The 16,241-nt window shown below is 34.7% G+C and overlaps 2 protein-coding genes across 2 annotated transcripts; both read right to left on the bottom strand.

Annotated features, from left to right (window-relative positions):
* Nucleotides 1–1,214: 1,214 nt before the first annotated feature.
* Nucleotides 1,215–11,842, bottom strand: HELRODRAFT_169694 (hypothetical protein; the record flags this gene model as incomplete). Its single annotated transcript, XM_009015517.1, has 10 exons — nt 1,215–1,356; nt 2,889–2,928; nt 3,070–3,124; nt 3,716–3,843; nt 6,635–6,802; nt 8,068–8,162; nt 8,540–8,762; nt 9,404–9,546; nt 11,431–11,595; nt 11,823–11,842. The coding sequence occupies 10 exons, from the start codon at nt 11,840–11,842 to the stop codon at nt 1,215–1,217; spliced, it is 1,179 nt and encodes a 392-aa protein (XP_009013765.1).
* A 1,466-nt stretch (nt 11,843–13,308) lies between these two features.
* Nucleotides 13,309–14,947, bottom strand: HELRODRAFT_169693 (hypothetical protein; the record flags this gene model as incomplete). The annotated part of the gene is made up of 3 exons (XM_009015516.1): nt 13,309–13,362; nt 14,471–14,804; nt 14,898–14,947. 3 exons carry the CDS (start codon nt 14,945–14,947, stop codon nt 13,309–13,311), a joined length of 438 nt encoding a protein of 145 aa, XP_009013764.1.
* Between the last annotated feature and the right edge of the window lie 1,294 nt (nt 14,948–16,241).

Below are 16,241 nucleotides of genomic sequence, written 5' to 3'. Positions count from 1 at the left end.
TTTGTTTTATTTATTTGGAAATAGTCAGTACGGCAAAATAGATAGACATACACAACAAATAAACAAACATGAATGAACACAACTTCACATACAAACAAACGAACACAAACCGACGTGTGAACAAGCGCGGAGAGAACATGATAGATGGAGAACATTGGGCAGACACAACATCTTGTAGCAACGTGCATTCTTTATAGCGCAAACAAACCAACAAACACCAACACCAACACACACGTACGCACGCACATACGCGCATACACACATACACATTTTCACGTACATTTCAACATCGGCACATATACATGCGCATACGTAAGCTTACAAGCTTACACAGACAAACAAACATATTGAAACAAAATGAACAACAAAAACAGACTCACATCTTATAAACACTTCAGTATTCAAGCATACAAAATATACAAACACAAAATAAAAAAACAAATACAAAAAATACAACATACACACATACAAAACACATACAAACATACAACACATACATACATAATGCCAAGAGTACATAGACAAGACACACATAAACATAAAAGAAGCATTATAACAAGCCTCTCGCCAGAGAGAAATGCTCACTGCAATGGAAAAATGCACAGCCATCAATTCTACATTAAAGTCATAAGACCATCATATGCTTACATATTTAAACTTTACGTACATTTGCGTGTGCGTGGGTGCGTGTATGTGGGGCATGTATATTTATGTTTGATTGTTTGTGTGTGTATGTCTGATGGTTTGTCTGAGTATTTATGTGTGTGCATATATTTTTTGTGTGTACGTATGTGTCTGTCTGTGTGATTGTGTGTTGTGTGTGTGTGTTGTGTGTGTGTGTGTGTGTGTGTGTGTGTGTGTGTGTGTGGGAGAGCGTTGTTATTTGGTATTGTGTGTGTCTGTGTGTTTATATGCGTGTGTGAGCGTTAATATTGTGTGTGTTTGTGTTTAAGTGTGTTTGTGTTTAAGTGTGTTTGTGTTTAAGTGTGTTTGTGTGTGTATGTGTGAGCGTTGATAAATTTATAATATTATATTATAATATAATATTATATTATAATATAATATTATAATAAGAACAATAATATTATTAATAATAAAATAATAATAACAGTAAGGAGAGAAAAATATAAGAGATTATTATTAATGATTATTTATATATCATCGTGAAACATAATTACAATGATAAAAATAATTATGATAAGATTATTGGGTAATTACGTTGTGTCAACTTCATTATCTTGTATTACTACGATGCTCATGAACAAGAAGGCGTCATCTTCGTCATCATCTTTGTCATCATCTTCATCATCATCTTTATCATTATCTTCGTCATTGTCATAACTGTCAATTTTTTTTCTTTTTTTAAAATCACATAGGTATAAATGACTGGTACATATGTAGCACTCACTCGCGCTTACGTAACAGTTCCTATTTTCTAGACTCGCTATTCATCATCACTAACACCATCATCGTCATTTTCATCATCATCGTCATCCTCATCTTCCTCTTCTTCATCATCGTCATCCTCATCTTCCTCTTCTTCATCATCATCATCATCATCGCCGTCATGAAAGTAGTAACAAGGACAATGATGATGGCGATGAGAATGATATCGGTGATAATAATAATCACTAAGATGATGATTATAGCGATGAAGATATGCTTGATTATCATAATGTGATTAAAACAATCTTACCATTGCTACTAACCAACGACGCTAACTTCTACTACAGCCTTCCTTAAGCAAGGACTACTATTTTTATTACGATTTTATTGCATCTTTCGCCTGTTTTGATTACTCATTTAGTATTAGTTTTTTTTTTTGTAAAAATAAGATAATGATAACACTAGGAAGGAGAAAATAAAACTGTAGAAAGAATAATACAAATTTTAGTAATAATAATAAAAACAGAAATAGCATTCAGTTTCATCGTACTTTTCATTAATTATTTTTATCATTTTTTCTCATAATAATGATAATAATAATAATGATGATAATGATAATAATGATAATAATAATGATAATAATGATAATAATAAGGATAATGATAATAATAATAATGATAATGATAATAATAATGATAATAATGATAATAATAATGATAATAATAATTAACATCGTCATCGTCGTCGTCGTCATCATCACGTGGGCAGAGACTCAACAGTCACCTGTTGTTTCATTCCAACAGGCACGAACGTATCCAGACTTAATTCCCTCCAAGAAAGTCAGCTAGTCACATTACTAATTATCATCATCATCATAAATAGCAGCAGCAGCAGCCGCACCACTAGCAGCAGCTTTCATCGCGGTCGTCATTAGCATCATTACCATTATCGTCATCTTTATCACTCAGTAGCTTTCATCATAATCCTTATCGTCATCGTATCGTCATCTTATCGTCGCCGTCGTCATCATCACCATCTTCGTCATCATCATCATCACAACCGTCATTATCATCTTTGTAGTCAGCATTGAGGTTATTAATAGACTTAACATCAAACGATTTCATCAGTGACGTCATCTGCTAATTGATTGATATATATGCGTTAATGGATTTTTCTATATTTATGACGGTATCTGCGGATGTGAACGTGTGCATGTGTATGTTTGTTGTTTGTATGTTTGTTTATGTGTATATGTGTTTGTATGTATGTGTTTGCGTGTGTTTGCATGTGTAGACCATTTTATGTAATGAATGTATGAACGTGTGTATGCAGTAACGTGTTTATGTGTGAAAGTACGTGCAAGTATGTTTGTTTAAGCGCGTGTGTGTGAATGTATGACTGTATGTGTGTGTTGTATGTTTGTTCTTTTTATGTATGTATGTATGCATGTATGTGTGTATGTATGTATGTATGTGTGTATGTATGTGTGAAACATTTCTCACGGTGTCAATATGTTGTTATGACTACGGGACAATAGCACTCCTGGTTTTGAAAACGAAATAATGACGATGATAGTCATGATGGTGCTGTTAGTTGTGGTGATAATAATAATTTATTAATATAAATAATAATAATAATAATATTATTTATTATTATTATTATTAACAACAACAATCAACAAACCTGGTCTATGTTTGTACGCTGCTTCTAAGGTCTGTACGTTAGTGATAGCTATGTTCTGATGTTGACAATGAATGAAGATAATGAAGAAGAGGATGAAGAAGATGATGAAGAAGAAGAAGATGGTGGTGACGATGATGAAGATGGCGAAGATGAACAAGAAAATGACGACGACGATGATGCTGAAGAAGATGAAAATGATGGTGGTGATGGTGATGATGATGGTAATTATGATATAAATAAAAATGATACAAATGTTGATTATGTACCAAAAACGACAATGATATCACAGAATATGGTGAACGTAATCATGATACAAAAAATGATACAAGCGTTGATGATATCACTAGATATGATAACAAAAGAAGGAAATTGAAAATAGTTATGCAGATTAACACGGTTGACTCGAAGATTATGAATGGAATGTTAGGCTTTGGATGGGTTGCGTGTTTATTGTTTTGCAGATGCTGACGATGACGACGACACTTTTGATGATGATGATGATGATAAAAACTCAGCTAATAAAATAATCATAATTTTTATATATCATAATAATTATTTTCATTTCTTAGTCTCTAAATTTTGAAGGGATCAGAGTAACTTGAAGATTAATATAATCTATTCATATTACGCAAGCTATTGTACACACCCTCACGCTCTGAATCCAATCCCTGGCCTTGCTCAGAGCTGAACCAATCACAGAATACTTTGGTCTATTTTTGTACAAGCTCCTCCAATGAATGGCGTTTTCGAAATCAGGCAGGAAATCCTGAGCTCCTATTGGTGGAAATTATGATGGAAAATTTTTCAAAAAAAGTATTAATGATAATGATGTTAATAATAAATATTATAATAATGATGATAAAAAGTTAATTGACAAAGATATAGAAAAAAGAGTTTAGCTTAATTTCATCTTTTGGCATAATTTGTCGTTGAAACTTCTGTCCTGCAGGCAGAAGCAAATTTCAAATTCTATTTTGATCTATAATAATATCGTTAACATGTTTTAACATCATCTTCATCGTAAATTGTTTTCATTACTGTCATCATCATCATCCAAATTTTTGTCATCACCGTTGTTAGGCGACATCGTCACATCATCCTCATCATCACATCACCATCGTCATCACCACCATCATCATCATCACGACTACCATCATCGTCGTCGTCATCGTCATTAGCATCACCACAACTATCACCATCAACAAAAAACTCTTCTTGTACAAAGATCAATACGTCTTGAGGAAATTTTGTCATCTAAGATGAGAGATAGAGATAGCAAGAGAGAGAAGAGAGAGAGAGAGAGAGAGAGAGAGAGAGAGAGAAAGAGAAGAGAGAGAAAATGAGAGAAAGTGAAAGAGAAAAAAAGAGAGCAGAAAAAAATGTAAGGGTTAAGGAAAAAAAAGAGAAGTATTCACCATTAACAGACAGACACAAACATGGACAACGTGAAGAAAAAATATCGAAAAATAAGTATGCTCCTAAAAAGAGAATACACTCATTTTTTTGAACTTTTATTTAGAAATATGTTTGGCATGAGTGTATGAGTAGGCGTGTGTGTGTGTGTGTGCGTGCGTGTCTGCGTGTGTACGTGTGCGTGCGTGTGTGTCTGCGTGTGTGTGTGCGTGTGTATACGTGGGTGTATTTATTACGATCAATTTAGGCGTGAATTATTAACATTTAATTTAAGTTTTATTTAGAATGTTTATTTTTGGCAATAATATTCCACTACCAACTACTGCTTATTTCATGCACTCCCGTTTTTAAATCCCAAATTATCTTCTAGAGGGAGTGTTATTTTAAAAAATATTCTAAATTGTGAATGTAATTTTCTTCCATTGAAAGTTATTTATACCCTATAAATATTCCCAAAAACTAAACTTCGAAAACATTTTCGCTGTGTTTTATAAATAATTTTCCAGACTTTTATTTATCATTTTATCATTTTTTTTTCTGTCGAGAATAAACATCGCGAAGTAGCCTACATCAACCACGCATTAACAAGGCAAAACATAACATTACAACGACATTAACACAATATTTACATATCATTAACATAATATTAACATAAAGTTAACGTAACATTAACATAATATTAACATAACGTAACGTAAAAAAAAACACTTTTTGCCAATATTTAAGTATAAAATATTATTAATACTAAACATCTTGAATCAGTTCTTACAAACTGCTATCAGGCTGGCCAAAAATAACAATAATTAATATCTTTATTATATTATTATTAAAAACTATAGCTACAATAATAAAAACGATAATGATAATAACAATAATGATAACATTGTTATTGGGTTTTTCCACTTATTAAAATTGATTCCTCGCGCATGTCCAATATCAAAATTCATCAATCATCTTCTACCGGCAGTGGCGGAAACTGCACTCCTAAGTTTTTCGAAAACTTTTTTCTCGCCATTTTTTAAATTAAATTATTTTTACCCGCCATTTTTTAAATTAAATTACATTTTTTGCAATCTTCAAAATCGTTCTTGTCTTGTTTTTTTTTTAGAAATTTATTTTTTGCCGCTTCTTCGCAGCCGACATTTTTTTTCGGCAGTTGATAGATTGCGTTCGAAGTAATTTGAAATGTTCAGAGAGGAGGAAGAGGAAGACGATGAAGATGGTGGTGATGACTTTGATGGCGATGTGCGTGCGTGCGCGTGCGTGTGTGTGGGTGTGATGCCATTAAGTTCATTTAATAAAAACGTTTTATAAGAGTACATACATGTAGAGTACATACATACCCACATACAAACGTCCATCTACACATACACACACACACACACACACACACACACACACACACACACACACACACACACACACACACACACACATAGACGTGCTCGTTGTTGCATGCATGCTCAAACCCAACATGTGCAGCAGTTCATTGGATGAGATAATGTTGAAAAATTACAATGAAAATAGTAATAATGATTGATGATTAATGACTGCTGGTTCTTGCGAAGATTTTTGTTGAATTTGACGAAAGACTTATATCAATAGTAATAATTGTAAAAAACAATGATAAAAAATAAATAACAATACTAATAATAATAATAGTTATTTAAACACAGATATGGTTGAATAAAATTGGGAGTTGTATGAATACATCCTTGAATTGAGCATATCATCTACATATTCTACAGCACATTCAATCAGCTACATCTCAACAAAACTTATGAAATAATAATATCAAACGCAATACTAATAATAAAAAATAGAGAAAGAGAGTGAGAGAGAGAAAGAGAGAGAGAGAAAGAGAGAGAGATAGAGAGAGAGATAGAGAGATGAATAATCAAATTCGTTCAAACCAATTCATCACGAACATCATGTATGATATAAACTGGGATCTGTTTGCAGTCGAACACTCCAGACAACAAATCACTAGACATCTTTAACCACTACACCATCTTGCCAAGCAACAGTTACATTTGTAACAGTTACTACAACAACAACGAAAAGCAACACCAAAAAAATAATAATAATTAATACTATAAATAATATAATAAATATAATAATTATAATTATTATTCCATAATATTATTCCGACCTATCAATTCAACTTCCGGCGGTCCGTAGCAGAAATATATCCTGGTGATGTACAGTGTATGCCGGATGTATTCATCCTGAAAGCATGTCTGGTCCGGTTTAATGTCATGCGTCGACCATTGTTTGCGCGGTAGTTTTAGTCCCACCGTTTCTATGGTGATGATTTTGCCTGTGACGTCATAATGGTGGTGTTGTGACGTCATAATGATGACGGTGATGGTGGTGGTGGTGGTGATGAAGAGGATGATGGTGATGGAGTTGTGGTGTGATTGTGATGGTGTATGATATTTATGAGCATTTCAGCGGCTCTTTTCATGCGCTAAATCCTTTGTATCTATCTGTTCTAAAGAAAATATTTTCATCTCTTCTGGCTATCATCATTGTTTATCTTTTATCATCGCCATCACTGTTTCATCACAATTGTTGACGTCATCATCATCGTCACCATCATCGTCACCATCATCGTCACCATCAATATTCTTGCGTTAATGTCACTATCACATTCATAGTCATCTTCTCAATTTTCACCATATTTTGTCATCGTTTTAATATCATCGTTATTATCACAAACGCCATCACCATCATTCTCATCATCGCCATCGTCATCACTACGTGCATACAACCAATGAACCAGCTATTAAACAGTACTAAAATAACATTCAACAGGATCGTGTGTGTGTTGTGTGTGTGTGTGTGTCTGTATGTATGTGTGTGTGTGTAAACCACCCGACTACACCACTGACCCATAACATTACACGCATTTCTCGCCATACAATATTACCCCTTAAATTAACTAAAATGACGTCACGAACGAACTCGAAAACGACCTTGAAATGGTATTTAAATGACCTTCGAAACGACTCACAACGCTGTTTCGACATGTTACGATCTTTCGATACCACGCGTCATTAGTTTTGATGTTTTTTTTAAACAAATAATTTAGGAGCTAATGCTCCAATGTTTTTGACTTTTTGTTTGTTTTCAACCTAATTACAATTTACTTGTTACCTACTGACATATTACACACGTCATAATTACTACCTTCGGTGATAGTAATAATGAGTAAAGATTCCGTTTGTATTTGAACCAAATGACTGTGACACATGAGACAACCACCTTACCAGAAAAACTACAATTTATTTCGAGTAGTTTATGAGTTATTTAAAGTAGCGGATCTCGTAAGTTAAATATTGATGGGGGTGGCAAAATTTTGACGGATGGGAGGCCAACATTTGTGGAGGTGTTGCCGACGTTTTTGTTTTTCATGTTTATTTCTCGTCAATTTTTGATCTAAAACGGTGGTTTTTCTATTGAAACAATGAGTTGTACTGATTTTTATTACAAATACTGCCCACAAAAAGGAGGGGCACTGGACTTTTTGTCCTCTTAGACCCGCCACTGGTTACCTGCTAGTGGTTTGCGACAAAGACTGACCTTCGAGGGGATTGTTTGAAAGGTAGGCATTGATGGCTGAGTAAGTTTCTGGAAGGTTCTCGTAGGTGGGGTACTTTCCTGTGAAGTCTAAACATCTATTTGTGTGTGTGTTGTTGTGTGTTGTGGTGTGTGTGTTGTTGTGGTGTGCGTGCGTGCGTGTGTGTGTGTTGTTGTGGTGTGCGTGCGTGCGTGTGTGTGCGTGTGTGTGTTTGTGTGTGGTGTTTTGATGTTGATAATTATGATGACGCTAATATGACGTTGTTGTTGGGGTTTTGTGTTTGTGGTTAGGTAAAAATTATTACAAGATACCAAAGTATAATCATACAGCAAATATTATAACTGTTTATCATAATTATTATAATTATATTATAATTATTATTATAATATAACTATTATAACTAAAAATAGAAACCCACGTAAACTGGGAACGTGTAAAATAGGCAAATAAACAAAAACGTGCAAATGGAAGAACCTGGGTATTACGTTCATATATCCAATTTCCGTTGGTGGTAGATGCAATTGTTGATGCTGATGATGATGCTGTGGCTGCTGTTGCTGAGCTGCTGAAGTTGTCGCAGTTGACGCTGTTGTCGTTGAGTGCTGTTTCAGTATGCCGGTAGTCGTCGTTGTCGTTGAGGTGGTTGTGGTAGTCGAGTTGTATCGTCTGTTTGGCGTTGCTGAAGCTGCGATCGATGCTGATGTGGTTGTGGTGTTTAGTGGTTGCTGTTGCTGTGGTGGTTGCGTGTGTATGTACCAGAGTCTGTGGAAATAAAAAAAAAAGAAAGTTTATTAATTGCATTCTGCTCGTTAAAATTTTTTACTTAAAAAATTTAAAAGCAAATCTCATTAAGTCTATGTATTGCCCATTCATTGTTGTCTCAAGTAATTTATCTTTCCAATAACACAAAGTTTCTTGCAGCTATAAAAATACTCACTAACACACATACACACACACACACACATCCACACAAACATCCACACACATCCATACAATTACACGCGTTTTTCATCAACGTCTTTCAAACTGGCATGATGAAAAAGTATTTTTGAAAGGTCATGGCAGATTTGGAGAGTATGAGGAACAACCCATCGTTCATAAAGGATACAGGAGCCAAGTGTGAAGAGCTTGTTAGTGAGATGAAACAACGCGGGTTAAGGTGTTTATTGTAAGCAGTAGAGGTCGGTGCAAGAGGTGTTGTTTATTGTTCAGTGTACAGCTTTTTGAAGGATTTGGGTTTGGCAGGTAAAAGACGATCAAGTTGTATAAAAAACATAGATATGATAGATATGTTTATGTAGGAAGAAAATAAAATGCAAGTTTAAATAGTTAAGAGACGAGCTTGTGTGCTGTGCTCGTAAGGCTTCCGATTGCTCAACACTCCCAGATTCGGCTTAGCGTGGTACTTGGCTCGTCGGTATAACTCACATCGGGATACGTTTTTATGTGCACTGTCTGGAACGCCTGCACAATTTTTCAGTCTAAAAGATTGTGATTTCAAAGCGAGGCAAATTGTTCGTTCAGCAAGAGACATCCAACTGATCTCTGGATGTGGCTCTGTTTTTCGAGAGTGTCGAGCAGGAAGTTAATGGGCCGAAACAATCCTTGACGGAAACTCTTCCTCTGAAGACTCTCGCTGATCGCTTGTTATGTTCGAGTTTCTACATACATACATACATACACACATACATAAGCACACACACACATACACACATTTAAGTAGGCACGTGCGCACATGCGTTGTACAGATCAATACTACCTAACACTACGTACTAGATTCCCGCATAAAATCACATTCACCCTCCTCTCTTATCAGCTACGCAATTATCATAAACATTATCATGCTTGACGTCATTGTCATCTTTGTCATTGTTCTTATTATTTTTATTATTAATGTTATCACTACTATTTAATACTACTATTATTATTTCTATCATTGCTTGCGGCTTGACAAGAACATTATCACAACATCGTCGTCGTCGTCATCTTTTTGAGAAGTATCATCAGATGTCAAATGGATGGAAAAATTGTTTTGAAATTGTTTTATCAAAGACACTTCGTCAAAATAATAAAAATGGCTGAAAAATTGTATGATTACTGTTGCTCCGTGTTTTATTTTCTCATGTTCAGTCGTTCTCCTTTCAACTATTTTTTCAAAAGAATAATTTCATAGAATATTTTTTTCCCAGAAATTTAGAAAGTTTTAAAAAGTATGTTCGCCAAAATTTTTTTTCGAAAATTGAAATTAAAACGAAAGCAGAAAATGCATAAACCAAACAAAATAAAAAAAGACGCTGCAGAAGTTTTTACATGGAATGGTTTAATTTGAAATGTCTAATTTAAACTGATGTCTTCCAGAACTTTACCCTATCTCTCTTTTTCTTTCTTTCTTCCTTTCTCTCTCTCTCTCTCTCTCTCTCTCTCTTATCATTTTATCTCCCTTGTCTTTCTTGATTTCTTCCTTCAAGTTTGTGTTCTTTTAGTTTTTTGGAGTCACTTGTCATTCATTTTTTACTTTATTTCCTTTGTTTGTGTATCATTTTATCTTTTTCTCTTTCTTTCTTTCTCTCTCTCTCTCTCTCTCTCTTTCTCTCTCTCTTTTTCTTTCTCTCTTTTTCTTTCTCTCTTTTTCTGTCTCTTTATCTCATGTTTTTTCATCCCTTTTTTTCAAGTAATTTTTAGCGTATCTTTTCAAGTTTTCGCAACGGTATTATTTGCATCATAATCAATATTAGCATTTATTTAACGCCAATTTTTGGTCTGTTTCGTCTTTTATTAATCTTTGGCTTTTAGGAACCCACAAATGATGGCTTCATGTGTCACAGTTTGCAGAAGAAAAATATGCATAAAACTGTTGGCAGCAAATGATGAATGAACATTTACAACAGTTGCTATGCTTGGTTTTTAAATTATAACGACAAAATGTATGAAGAGATTGGATTGTGATTTGTGTTAACAAAGGAGCGTTATTTAAAATCTTTCTTCGTTGTTGGTTTTGTTGTTGATGTATTTATATGGCTGTGGTTGTGGCTGTTGTTGCAGATGTTTCAATCAAAGCAGAGATACTTATATGCATATTCATTTTTTCCTCCTCAAATATTTGTTAGCGTCTGATTGTACACATTCATTCATTCATTCACCACCGAACAACCAATCAGTTTATCAATCAATTAATCAACCAACCGACTAACCAACCAACCAACCATAACCAACCACAACCAACCAACCAATCAACTTACCGACCAACCAACCACCAACCAACCAACCAACCGACCGACCGACCGTCCGACCGACCAACCAACTAACCTACCAACCACCAACCAACCAACCGACCGACCGACCGACCAACCAAACAATCAACCTACCTAAGGCCTTTCAGATAAATGGCATATCGTTTTTTGGGGACGAACATCACGTGATCGGTCATGACGTCATCCAGTGACGACACCTTCTTCTCGATGGTCTCGCACTTGATGAGGCGAATGTTTGGGTTCGACTGCAACCAGGCGTTCGCTTTCGGGACTAATGTACTGGCGAATTAATTTTTATAATTATTAATTCGTATTTAAAAAATTATAAAAAATTATTAATTATTAAAAAAATAAATTTATTTATAGTATAAAATAAAAAAAAAGTTTTTAAGAAGGTATGTGCAAGTGATTTTGTGTCGCTTTCTGTTACCCTTCATCCGATTTTATATTCATCTCAGTTTGCTCTTTATAGCTGCAGGGTTGGATCAACAAGCACACAAAACAACCATAAAACTTGTGTTGTCATTTTGTTGTTGCGTTACTGTGTTGTTGTTGTGTTGTTGTTGGATTTCTGTTATTTGTTGTTGTGTTTGAGTTGGTGTTGCTGTTGTGCTGTTGTTTTGCGTCAAGATGTCTTTTTGTATTTGTAAAGTTGTTGTTATCGTAATCAGGTGCCACGGTATTATGTATAATTTCTGAAAAAGTTGTTGTACACTTAATCTATCAGTGTACGTATATGTTGTGTACGCTGTGGTTATATATACACGCACACACGCGCGCATCTACACACGCACATACACACACACATACACACACACACACGCACATACACACACGCACATACAAACATACATGCATACAAAAACAGACATACAAACACTGACTGACTAATATAAAAGTAGACATGCGTCGAAACACAGAAACGTTCGCACACTTTATTATATTTGCACAAACGTATCGAGTTTGCGTAAATTCATGCCACAACATCCTCTTCGCGCGTGTGTGCGTGTGTGTGTTTGCGTGTGCGTGCGTGCGTGTGCGTGCGTGTGTGTGTGTGTGGGTGTGTGTGTGTGTGTGTTTTTAAATGTATATTAAATTTCGCTTGGGTGTGGTTTTTATATATCTGCATGCATTTGTTGGATTCCTTCACAATGGCGAGTTTTCTAATCAAGCAGTTAGTATGCGCATATTCTTTTCGAGAAATAATTGCACGTACGCACGAGTGTGTGTATGCGTGTATGTTTGTGTGCATGCGTGTAGGCGTGTGTGTATGCGTATTGTACTGGGTTGTATGTATGCCTTTGTACGTGCGTATTTATGTGCGTCTTCTTTTATGTATATTTTACCCTTGCAGATTTATACAATAATATCGACACTTATATTTTTCTCTCATTATTGGACGCGGTGGTTATTGTTGGCTGGGAATACAAATTTTTTGGCTGTTTTTTTCTCTAGTTTTGAAAGCTAAGGGGCAAGTTTAACCATAATCCAACTCAGACACCACATCAACTATTGAACGCATCACAACAATTAGATGGTCACATCACATTATGGAACACATTACAGTAGTAATACTACTGCTGTTAGAGCTTGTGACATCACCTCGCTAGATCAAACATCACGTCCCACACACACACACACACACACACACACACACACACACACACACACACAAGTACTTTACAGATACATAGAAAAATATAAAGAGAGAAAGAAGAAGTGTGATAAAATCAAAATTTGAGTAAGTAAAAGAGCAAAAAAAAGAGAGAGAAAGAAAGAGGGATGGAGAGAGTTTGTGGGGAAAAAAATTATGGCAAGTACAACGCTGATGGAGGAATAAGATAGTGTAGGACCTGAATGCTAAGAAGAGAAAATGTTTATTAGGATGGAGATAATGATAAGCGAGAGAGGGTACGTTGTGTGTGTTCATGATGACGATGGTGACGATGGCGATGATGATGAAAATATTGATGATGATGACGATTCAAATGATTAAAACCCTAACGTCACGCTGATAAAAATGACAAGATGATCATGATCAAACGTCTGATGGTAAAGATTACTTTAAAATTAAAATATTCTATTATGTGTGCACTCATTCAAATACGCTAACAACAATATCCGTACGTGTTTAGAAAGATGTTTTTATATATACTGCTACAACTTATATATATATATATATATATATATATATATATATTATATATTATATAAATATCTGTATATATGTATATGAAGAAAGAGAGATAGAAAGAAATAAAAAAAGAAAAAAGTGAAGAGGGAGAGAGAGAGAGAGAGAGTTTTCATATAAACTACCATATTCTGTATTATTGTGATATCGAATATCAATAAAATAACTCGAATGTTCACAAAAGCATGAAAACTGTTCACAAAAATGTTCATTAAAGCAAACATACAGAGAAATGAAGTGAACGAATGGATGAACATGTAGCGGTTGAACAAACTAGTCAATGAGTGAACAAATGAATGAACAAGCGATTGAACGAAAAATGGACATAAAATGAATGAACGAATAAATGAAGGAACATATGAATGAATAGTGAATGTATGAATAATGAAATAATTGAACAAACAAACAAACAAACGAACAAACAAACGAACGAACAAACGAACGCATCTCTCTGTTTAGTATCTCTTGCATGGTCATGAAGAGTGAAATATGATTTTATATTATAACATTGTCTGTTTGTGTATCTGCAGCCTATTTTTATTTCATTATTTGTTCGTTCGTTCGTTCGTTCGTTCGTTTGTTTTATGTTTGTATTGATTATGTGTTTCTGTTCGTGTACATTGTTTTATGCTCTTTTTGTTGCAGAGATTATTTGTATTATCAATATTTCTGATTTTATAGAATCTTATATGTATCATGGATTCTATGTTCATCGCCGTTTCCTTCTTCATCACTATCATCAGGATAACCATCACCACAACAACCACCACCACCACCAAAAACAACCACAACAACAACAGAAGCAGAAGCAATCACAACAGCCACAACAGCAGCTACCAACTCGAAGCTTTCAAATTGAGCGAGTTTGATGTTTTCTTCTTTATGTTGTTGTTGAATGAGCTGCTGCAAGTGGCTCGTCCCACTCTTGCCGGCCACACTGCTGTTTCTCTTGCCGCTGCTAACTTGCGGAACAGTCAACAACGCGGGGTTTAAGTTGTTGCTGATGTTGTGGTTACTGCTCAGGTGGCTTTTGTGGCTGCTTTTGTTACTACTGTTGGCTGTAGGGTTGGTGCTGTTGGTGACGCTGGTTTTGTTGCTGACGCCGATCAGCGGATGGGCGCAGTTGAGACAGCGGGGCCAAAAATCGACGTGACACAATTGGGCCCCCTTCGGGGTTTTACCGACGTTGGACCGACATTCGAAACGGTTCAGTGTACTCGATGAACTTGACCTTGAATCAGTGGGGCTGACATTTGTGTGACCTTGATCGATCGCCTGGTACTTTGTGTCTTGAGCCCTGAAGTTCATGTATTAGCGGTTGAATACGTTGAGTTGTTGAAAAAAAATGCATTCCAATACACTGCAATATTTCTAAAGTAAAAATAAAAACCTTTTATGGAAAGCCTTCCTTCTCAATGTTGAAGCTACAATACCGGCCATCTGTTGAAATTTTAAACAAAAAAAATTAAAATAGAAATATTAAGTTGAACAACTAATATCAACAACAGTGTTACTGTCCTGATTTTCAATGCAATTTTCCACTCGGGTGTCAATAGTTATTATATTTCTCGTATTGGAAGTTGATGGTAGTTGCTATCTCCAATGGCTCCGCAACTGTCCTTTTAATTTTTGCTATCATCATCGTCGTCATCATCGTCATCCTCATCGCCGTTGTCATCATCGTCAACAACATCATTTTCGTCATCATTATTATTTGTATTATCTCTAGAAATATCATTCCAGGAAGTTGAAACTGATGAACGAAAGCCATATAAAAAGAATCGAGTGTTAATTAACCGAACCGGATAAACTTAACTTTTAAAAGTTAAAAAAAATAAATAAAAAAATAAATAATCAAATAATAATAACACCAAAAAACAAATATATTATAATAATAATAATATAAGAAATTTATTTATGAAAAACAACATTATTGATGGATTATTTTGAGATTTTGAAACAGTGGCATTTTGACAGATGGCGTTTTAATGGCTTGGCAATCAGTCTATCAGTTCATTTTGTTTATTATTTTATTATTGATATTATTATTTTTTCATTATTTTTTAATTTTTCAAAATTTTCCATCTCTCAAATTTTTTCAGTTTCGTTTTCATAATTGATCCCGTTCCTATAGTTCTTAAGTTAATTATTATTATTATTATTATTATTATTACTACTACTACTACTACTACTACTACTACTATTATTAATTTTATAAATATTATTATAGGCAATAAAAACTAAGAATAATAAAAATAACATTAAAAAGATAAACAAAAGACGAAGAAAAATCAGACTCAATCAAGCCTAACCTTATTATCTTCGGCGGAATCAATATAAAGTTGTCATAATCATCATCATCACCATCCGCATCATCATCTTCATCATCATCATAATCATCATCATCATCATCATCACATCATCATCATCAATCAATCATCCTCATCATCGTTTTTATCATCATCATAACCTCGATCACAATCACACGTACACACAAATGCACGCCCACGCAAGCAAACGCACGTACATACTTATACACACGCGACGTACTCAGCACATTCATCATCGTCGTCGGATTTATTCTCATCGTAACCACAATAGCATACACATTACAACACACAACCCACACACACATACAAACACACACATACTAATACACACAAACACACACATACTAATACACACAAACACACACACGGACACACACACAAACACAGAACAACAAACCAAAATA

The sequence above is a fragment of the Helobdella robusta genome (genome assembly GCF_000326865.2).
Source record: "Helobdella robusta unplaced genomic scaffold HELROscaffold_16, whole genome shotgun sequence".
Taxonomy (NCBI): Eukaryota; Metazoa; Annelida; class Clitellata; order Rhynchobdellida; family Glossiphoniidae; genus Helobdella; species Helobdella robusta.
Note: the sequence above shows the minus strand (reverse complement) of the source record. Positions and strands in the feature narration are given on the sequence as shown.